The sequence below is a fragment of the Pteropus alecto genome, unplaced genomic scaffold (assembly GCF_000325575.1).
Source record: "Pteropus alecto unplaced genomic scaffold, ASM32557v1 scaffold75, whole genome shotgun sequence".
Taxonomy (NCBI): domain Eukaryota; kingdom Metazoa; phylum Chordata; class Mammalia; order Chiroptera; family Pteropodidae; genus Pteropus; species Pteropus alecto.
The window spans coordinates 24,379,559-24,388,560 of record NW_006440638.1 but is presented as its reverse complement, the minus strand read 5'-3'; the positions used below and the strand labels follow the sequence as shown (position 1 = coordinate 24,388,560).

Here is a 9,002-nt window from a genome sequence, read left to right as displayed (position 1 = left end):
AAAATATATATATATATATAAAATGTATACAATGTTTTTCCATTTTTATTTACGTGCACATGGACATAGAAGTTGAGGTGGTTGTTTTTTGACTGTTTTATTTCCAAGTTTTAAAAGTGCAGGATCCGTTTACCTGGTGCCACCACACGGCACCTAGCATCCCCAGCCCTGGGCACGTGATAAGCATTTGGTGTATATTGTAACCAACCGAACTTTTATAGTGTTACTGCCCCGACAGCTTTCTAGATTGGTCTGGCTCAGGCCGAACACTGACTCCGGAACCCCGGGCCAAGATAGTGGCCATTCCCTCTGAGAATGTGGCAACCTCTGGCTCTTGGGGGCAGAGAGAGTAGCATGCTGGCCAGCTCTTCTCTTCACTATGAAGCAAGACGCTGTATGAGTTTTTGTCGCTGCGGGGAGCCACCCATAGCTGGCACAGCCACCAGCTCAAAGCTGGAGAAGATGGCCTATGAAGAAATGATAAAGGAAAAGCAACCCCTCCCTCTAAACCAAAAAGAACAAAAACCTAAAACTCCCACACAGAAAACCCTGGCTCTCCATGGGAGAACTGATACTGCACATTTAAAACAACTCATTGGTTTCGTTCTTTTCTTTTAGCTGCACACCCAAGTGCTTGCATGGCTTAGATAAATTGCTTTTTTTTAAATTGTTGTAACAATGTGCTTGAGCTTTTTCTGCAGCCTCCATTCCTTTCAACTCTCAGTCTTTCAGAATATTCTGAAGCAATTCTGTTTTAGGGTGGTGGCATGGAATCAGAGTTATCTCTTGCCAACTGTATTCCCCTACAATGTTTCTCAAAATGCAGATGCATGCTTCAGAATAGCGGGCTGCGCCTAAGTAAACCTTCCTCACGCGGTCAGGAGCCCCGCTCCTCCCCGCTCCACCTCATGTCTCTTGAAATGCCACTTTCACTGCAAACTAGTCTCACTCACACATCAGTGCCCATCCTGGCTAGACTCACTTGGACAGTGACATTCACATTGTTGTGAATCTTCATCTTTTTTTAATTTTACAGAAAAAAGTCCAGAATTTGGGTCACCATCTAAATCCCCTTCCTTTGAAACACTGATCAGCTTCTAATTCTACTAGACTTCTAGTAAAGGGTAAATATTCTTCTGACTTTTCTTGCCCCAACAACGGGCCCTGGCTTTTTCTCCATATTTCTTTAAAAGGATTAAGGTTTAGGACGGCAAGTGTTACTCTATTCCAAAATGGCATCAAGAGGCACTGTGAAACCCAAGAAGAAGGAAATGGAGCCTTAGTAGGAGATGGAATGCTCTAGAGGTTTCATGTCATGGTTTGTGTATGTGCCTAGGATAGTGCTTATCAGGCTGCGTCTCAGATAAGTGCTGCTGCCACTGAAGACGTTCAAAAGGCAATGACTTTCTGGCCTTGGTGAACAGACCCCGAATGAGTTGCTGGGCAGGGTTTTAGCATCTGCCTCTGTTTTACTCTTATCTTCCAGCAGGCTAGTGGTCTCCAGCCTTTCTCACATCATGACACACTTAGAAAAAGAGCCTTCTGGGCCAGCTGATGGGTAGCTCCCTGAGCTCAGTGTCCCGCATGCCGTAACCTGAGCAGAGCGCAGCAGACTGAGCCAGGCCAGCTGCTCCTGGCACCCCGGGAACCCCTTACAGACCTGGTGACAGGAGAGCAGGTGTCCGTCTTCGGAGGTGTCGCTGGCATGGGTGCGATGTGAGTCGTCCTCAGGTTGTCATGAGTTTGACGATGTGACACTCGAGACTGAGCCCAGGAACGCCAGTTGGAAACTGCCCTTTTCTGTACCCTCAGTGGTGCAGGGGCCCGTGGCTATGGGGACAGCCTGTTCTCTGTCTCCGTCAGAAGGCCGAGCTGTCTCACTGCCCATTTCTGACTCTCGCTCACGTTCTCGGTTCTCACCTCTACTCTTCAGTCTTGTCATACTGCTTCATGGATCCTCCCCCTTTCTTTAGTAGTCCCCTCTTCCCACAGAGGCTCTCCTTGCCTTTGGGCCTCTGTTCCTTGCCTTGGATCTTTGGCTTCTTTGCCTTGAAGAGCACTCAGAGCTGACCTCATCTCTCCTTCTCCAGTCCTGAGCCCAGATGGCCTCACTGCATTCGTTCCTTCTCTTCCTTCATTTTCTGTCCTGCTATAGCTGTGACTTTTCCTGTTTGGAAAAATTCTTCCCCGGGTGTAGTCTCATTTAGCTCAGTGTCTCAATGCAGCAGACAAGTGGTCCTTGAATCCTTCCCTGCAGAGCTCTGGGTGGCTATGCGCCTGCACTGGAGTCGCCCCTCAGGTAGAAATGCAGCCAGCCCTCTGCACTGAGTACACTGCCACCCCAGGTTCTGGGCCAGGGAGACCCAAGACCCTCCTGCAGGTGCTCCCTTGGCCCCTTTAGGCTAGCACAATCCAGGCAGAAGGGAGATAAGGGTAGGCTTGCGTGTACTGGAAGCATCCCAGTGTGGAATGAGATGGGCCTTCTGTAGATATTTTCTCTGGGAGCCCACAGAGAAGACTTGAAACCCTAGACTGAAGAGGCTGGCTGTGGCACAGCAGGTAGAGAATGCCCCTAGGTCCCCAGGATTCGGTATTCAGTGAGCAGGTGGTCCACCTCCTGCATATAAAGAGAGAGATTTGTACTCTGGGAGAAGCAGCCCCAAAGAAGAAGGTGGCCTGTGTGGCTGGAGCTCGGCCATCCCTTAGGGAGTGGTGCATAGGAGGAGAAGAGCCCAGATTCAGGGCTCATGTCCTAACTCAACTGGCTTGGGGCAAGTCCTTTAATGTCTCTCAACGTCAAGAGGGGATGAGCAGATCCACCATCTCAGAGTTGTTGAAGGGACCCATGTGACACAGGGCCTGGCCCCTGCAGATGCCCAGTAGGAGAGGTAGCTGGACCTTGTATTCCAAACACATCCTGGGCGAAGTGGGAAGTGGCTGGAGAGCAAAACGGGAGTTGAAATGTCAAGACCTGAATGGTTTCTCTGTACCTCTCGCCTCCTCGCCTGTGGTCAGTGAAGCATGAGACCAGCCTAAGACCAATGAGGGTCCATGGTTTCATGTGTTACACAAAGCCTTAGGTTCACTTTGGTGGCCCCTGGACCCTCTGGGACTTGCCCAGCTTAGGTTGAGAAGAAACGCAACATGTTCTCGAAGCCTGATCATTCTAAGCATCTTCTCTTACAGTAGCACTGAGTAGCTTTTGACACAGACGTTCAGAGAGGCAGCCCACAGTGGCCCTGCAGTGTCCAGAAAGGGACACCTTCCACTTGAGCACTAAATGAGCCCCACCCAGGGTGCATTAATGAATAAGACAGGCCCCAGTGTCCCCCAACCTGTGGTGCTCTATAATCCATTTCAGTGGATGCCACTATTGGTAGGTTGTAAAATAATGGCGACTCTGATGCCTCCCAGTCATCCAGCCCCTCGGCCCTTAGCTGAGTGCTTTACATGCCACATCTCATGTAATCGTCACAGCTTCTCTAAGAGGTGTAGCCCCCTTCACACATGAGAACACAAGCAGAGAGAGGTTGAGCCCCTAGCCCGAGATCGCACGTAACTCTTACAAGGGCGGCCTGGCCAAAAGTTTAGCTGTGCTAAAGCCTGAGGGTCAGCAACCATTCTTCCTCCCAGCCTCTGCAAGTCATGGTCGGTGGTCTGTGACCCCACGTGGGATGGGTTGCTGATGGGGCCTTAAACTTTCCACTCTGGAGCCCTTGGCACACTGCAGATCTGGTAGCAAGCACCCTTGGGAGAGTAGGGCTCATGGAGAACCCTAGGGTGCACTCACACTGCCAAGGTGGTTTACCGTGAGACAGCCCGAGCCTCTATTCTGCCTCATGCATCACCTGTAAAATGCTCAGCAGAGTTCCAGGTCTCAATCATACATGTTGGGTTGTTTCTGAACAAAGCAGAAATAAGTCAGCTCAACGGTGAGGTTAGTTGGCGCTGTCACTTATGGTGCAGAAAAACAAACCGTTCTGAATTACAAACCAAGAAATGGCATATGGAGGCTATTGGCAGAGAGTCAAGGGGCACATGAAAATCTGGGTTTGCAGTCACTGCTCTGAACCTTCCTCTCCTTCCAAGCTTGTCTGTCACCTTTCTGAGGTCTCTATCTTTATCTCCAGGCATTGGGATTTGGATGGTTAATTGCCCTTGGTGTTCATGGTAATTACTCATGCAAATCCCTGTGCACAGGGGTGAAAATATGACCTATGAAGCCTTTTTGTTTTATAATTTTTATTTTAAGTAAATAACCAAGACAGCACTTCATAGTGTTACTAATACGCTGCTCTATTAAACTCATGACAAGTATATTTATTTTCTGCAATTTTGAGTATTGGTTCATTTAACTGACTCTAATTTTGAGCCTTAACCGCTTTGCCAAACCTTGCTTTTTGCTAGACTTAGTCTCCCTCCTGTGTTGTAAGCCGACAGCTCAGGGCCTTCTGCGCTGTCCCTCCCCACCCCTGCCCCCAGCCAGAAACAGCGTTTAGGCTCTTGGTGCAAACGTGCTGATTCGGGAGAGCTCTGTCTGGTCTCTCCGTTTAGATGATGAGGTAACCGTGGGGAAGTTCTATGCCACTTTCCTGATACAGGACTACTTTAGGAAATTCAAGAAACGGAAAGAACAAGGACTGGTGGGAAAATACCCTGCGAAGAACACCACAATCGCCCTACAGGTGAATTGTTGTTTTGTCGTTTTCTCTCTTCACTAACGATTTTACAAGCTTATTTGAAATACTAGAGAGCTGACAATTCGTGGTTGAGCAGTACCACAAGGATTTTGTTTAAACTGAGATACTGCACACTCCCCCAAATGTGGACTAGCCATTTCTGGGCCACGAGGTAAGTGCCTCCCTCCTTGCTTTCTCTGTCATGTGGGCATCTTCTGCGGCCTGTGGGACAGGGCCCCCCAGGACAGTGGCGGAGGCACCTCCCTGTGGGAGGGAAGCAAGCGCTGCCCTTGCACCCTGCCTCCTCCAGACTTCTCCCAAGGCAGTGCCCTCTGAGCAGGCACCCACCTTCTCAGCCCTGGGCTCAGGCCCTAGTTAGTTTCCCAGCAAACAGCTTTCCATCTGAACGCAAGTGCTTTGTTTTGTTTCTGTTCGTTTCTTACCCCACTGCTTGTTGGTTTTTGGTCCATTTCAGTAACATCCATCACTTCCTGGTATGTGTGCGTTTGCATATGTGTGTGTATCTGGTGTGTTGTGTGTTTCTTGCTGGCCCCGAGGCTTGCTGTGCAAATGCTGCTCTCTCACACCCTGGCTGGCCTGGTCCCGGTCCTGTCTCAGGCTCCTAGAGTGCGGATGTGGCTTGCAGGAACCCCTGGTTCCAACCAGGATCCACATAGTCAAGGATATAGAATCCTAGGTAAACTCAAAGCTCTGGGATGGGAAGCAGGTGTACAGAGGAAAGGAGTCACAGTGGAGACCTCCCCAGGAAGGGGCATTTGTGAGTGCTGGCGATGGAGAAAGCAGAGTGAAGAGGGAATGAGAAAAAGATGCTAAAAACCAGAAAAATGGAACTACAGAGGTTGGCAAGCTGTCAGAAGCAACTGTCCAAATTAATTGAAAGCCCTGTCATCTCTGCTACCCAGAATGCTTTAAGTCCATTGTGAATTGGTAAAGAACTTTTCCTTTTTAATTTATTTACTCTAAAATTACTTTTATGTCCCTGTTATCACCACATGTCTTAAATTAGGTCTTAAGGTATGGGTAAGGGTCGACATAGAATAGTCTTTCACTTTTTTCCTGGGGAAAAACGCCCAGTATTGTTTTGTGTTCAAAGTTACGGTCACTACCAAAGTGAAGACTTGTCTGTGATCTCGCTCAAAGAGAAAATATGAACATGAATGACAATGCATGAAAGTGCATATGCATATGTCGGAGTAGTAGATGACCTTGTGTGACAGTGACCTGCTGGTTCATGATGAAACCTATGCTCTACGCAGACAGCTGCAGCGTTGGGGGAGGATGGATTCTGAATCTAGCTGAAGACAGCTCTGATCTTTCTTTCTGTGGTCACATCTCCTAAAGGTAGCTCAGTGAGTCACAAGCTCAGTAGTCAGTTTGCTCATTGCTGTCTCAGGTGGTAGAATTTGTGAGTAAAGCTCTTTTACCTCTGGCCAATTCAGTTTGCAAAAGTGATAGTCCTTCCGGTCATAGTTCACAAGTAGCCTCAGAGAGGCAAAGCAGACTGAAAAGTGTTTGTAAGGTTTCTGGTCCATACATTCTTAAGAGAAAAATGACCAAGTTGGGTGCAAGGAGAGGGAGTGATGAACGTGTTTCTGACAGCCCTTCCCAAAAGCAGCCTTGGGCCTCGAGGACTAGGCTGGCCAGGTTTCAGAGTGCCGTGGGGCCCTCTGCTTGTAGGGAGCTGCTTGGTGTTCTCGGATTTTAGTTGGTGGGGTTGGTTGAACTTGATCACTTTTCTGGAGAGGGGAACATACTCTTTCATGCATGGATATGTCATAATTTACAGTAATCAAGTTAGCTTTGTGTTATGAGATCCTTCTGTTTACTGTGGAAGGCATGTGTGATGACCACCTAGAGACAGAGTTATACCTTTTCTGAATCCCCAAGGCTTCCTAATTAGATGGTTTTAGTGCTTGCTCTGGTGGCTGGATATGATAGTCTTTTGATATTTTAAAACCTGAAAAACAACACATGGCTAAGTAATTATCACATTTCATGAACGGGCTTCACTGAGTCTTCACGTTGAAGGTTCAAATGATGCTAAAGTTACATTGTTAAATCGTGGCTTAAAAGATGATTACATTATATAACAATAATGCTGAGGGGTTTTTTTCCTCTTAAACATTTTCCATTTTGTTGTTGATAGAGTTTCATTTCCTTGGTGAAATCTAAATATTTCCAGTTAGGTGGTAATATCAACACGTTTTCACATGGTTCCATTGGGAATTGAGGCTATGACTATAATTTATGTTGAATATACAGCCTAGAAAATTAAGTTGTGTTCATAATCTTGACAGATAAATTCTGGAAATACATTTGATTCTGAAGCAAACATTAAAAATAGAAGAATTTTGTCTCCTTGAAGGATAATTCTAATTACATTTTTGGCTTCCTTTGCTCTAGAAATGGCTTTAAATGTGACTTGTCACTCTATTTTTAATTAGCACGAGGAAGCTTTTCCTTTCAGCATGATGAAATACTACGTGATGATGTAGCAGTTAGAGAAACGGGGTCAAATGGCAATGGGAGAAACGCACCAACAGTGTGACTAGGACAAGTACACAGATCCTCAAGGAAGCCCCTGAAAGTGGGCACGGCCTATTGAGAAGTGGGATGAGTTGCCGCTCCCTGTGCCAGAGGTGCCACATGGCTGACCGATTGCTAATGGCAAGTGGAATGTGGGCATCATGGTGTGAGCACGGAAGTCAAGACATAGGCATGTGCGTGCTTGTGCTGCATAGAGTGCAGTCTGTCTGAACAGGATCAGAACTGGTCCACATTCTCTGCCTGCCCCACCATGGAATGGATTTCAAGGGCACAAAGATGCACTATGCTTTTCAACCCTGTGGGCTCCATCAGGTCTCCCTATGTTCAGACCAACTGCAATGTTCCCTTCTATATGAAGAGGAATGGCTTGAGGAGCTCCTGAATCCATGCGTGGCTAGGAGCTCAGCACCTAGAATCCTCTGGCCTCTGCGGTCTGAATGAGTGTGCAGTTTCCATCTGTCCATCCATCATCTTCACTAAAGCCTGCCTTCTTTCCAATACCTCTACAGAGGGAATCAGGGAGAAGCTGCATCAGGCCTTTTTTTTTTTTTTTTCTCACTCATCCCCTACATGCCATATTCACTTTAGTTTGACTCAGCATTTGCTCTTCATCCACTGCTGCTGCATTTGAGTGACCCGCAAGTTTCCACGAGGAGCCAGTAAATAAAGGAACACAGCTCTGCAGCCACGAAAACTCCGTTCCCTTCCCAGCAACTAGTAATGTCCCAGCAGGCCTTCCAGGTGAGGGCTCCTGTGCCAGAGACGGACACAAATTTGTCCAGTACCTCATGGATAAGAAAAAAAAAAAAAACCCAAGTGGGAAAAGTTTTGTTCATTTCTTTTTCCTTTCAACATTCAAGGATTTCCTTTATGCAAAAGACGCTCTGGTGGAATCCGAGGAGACTGTCCCTCACTCATCCCAGATGGGAGCCTGCCCATCTTAATGACAGGAAGTCTTTAGAGGGATAGTCTTTTTTTTTTTTTCCTAGCTGTTCAGAAGTTGGGTTTAAGGAGGAGAGACCATTATTTCCAGCTTGTAAAGAATTAGATTGTTAGGTTTTATAATGTTAAAGCCGGTGCCCCAACCAACAGATGGTGACGTAGGTGGTAAAGTGGAAAGGTGAGTGATATGAAAGAAGCACACTACGCTTAGTCCCTAATGTGCTTTGATGTGGCCTTCTGAGGAGGGAGGTTCAGTGCATAAAGACAGAGGAAAATGGGGTGCTTCACAGACATTTAATCTGTGGAGTGTCAGACACCTGTTATCTAGTCCCCATAGTCTAAAAAGTAGCAAGGTTTTATTTTTTTTCTTTTTGTGAAGCATGAGCCATAAAAAGGCTTTCTTTGTTTTTTCCTTTTTAATCTAAGAGGAGAACAGATGCTAACAGATGAGATTTCACTGGCTGATTCGTTTGTTTCAGATGCTTGAACGGATGCTTTAGAATTTTCTGCCTGAGCTACAGCACCAAGCTCCTTAGTCGGAAGGCGTTTGTGGCTAAGGCCTTGAAAGGGAAAAGTCTCAAGTGGGCTTATTTCTACTGAAACAGCATTTCGGGAGAAATGCAGGAAAAAGCAAACCCAAGGCCCCAGGGAGACCCCTTCCAAGCAAAGTACTCCTCCAGAAGGTGGAAGCAGGGCTGTGGCTCATCTGCGGGGCCATGTCCTCCTGTCGCGGACGCTGCTCACGGTGGCTCTTTTTCATGAAAGGGAACGTGCAAGGCTTAACCGTTTTCCCTTCCAAGCAGAGACTCAGAG

At 47.2% G+C, this 9,002-nt stretch overlaps 1 protein-coding gene across 1 annotated transcript in view; it reads left to right on the top strand.

Moving 5' to 3' along the window:
- Positions 1 to 9,002, top strand: part of CACNA1D (calcium voltage-gated channel subunit alpha1 D) — a 290,484-nt gene that overhangs the window by 261,353 nt on the left and 20,129 nt on the right. Inside the window, exons 42-43 of the mRNA XM_015593660.2 lie at positions 4,131 to 4,170; positions 4,555 to 4,685. Coding sequence (XP_015449146.1) covers positions 4,131 to 4,170; positions 4,555 to 4,685 — 171 coding nt within the window. The remainder of the gene's footprint in view (positions 1 to 4,130; positions 4,171 to 4,554; positions 4,686 to 9,002) is intronic.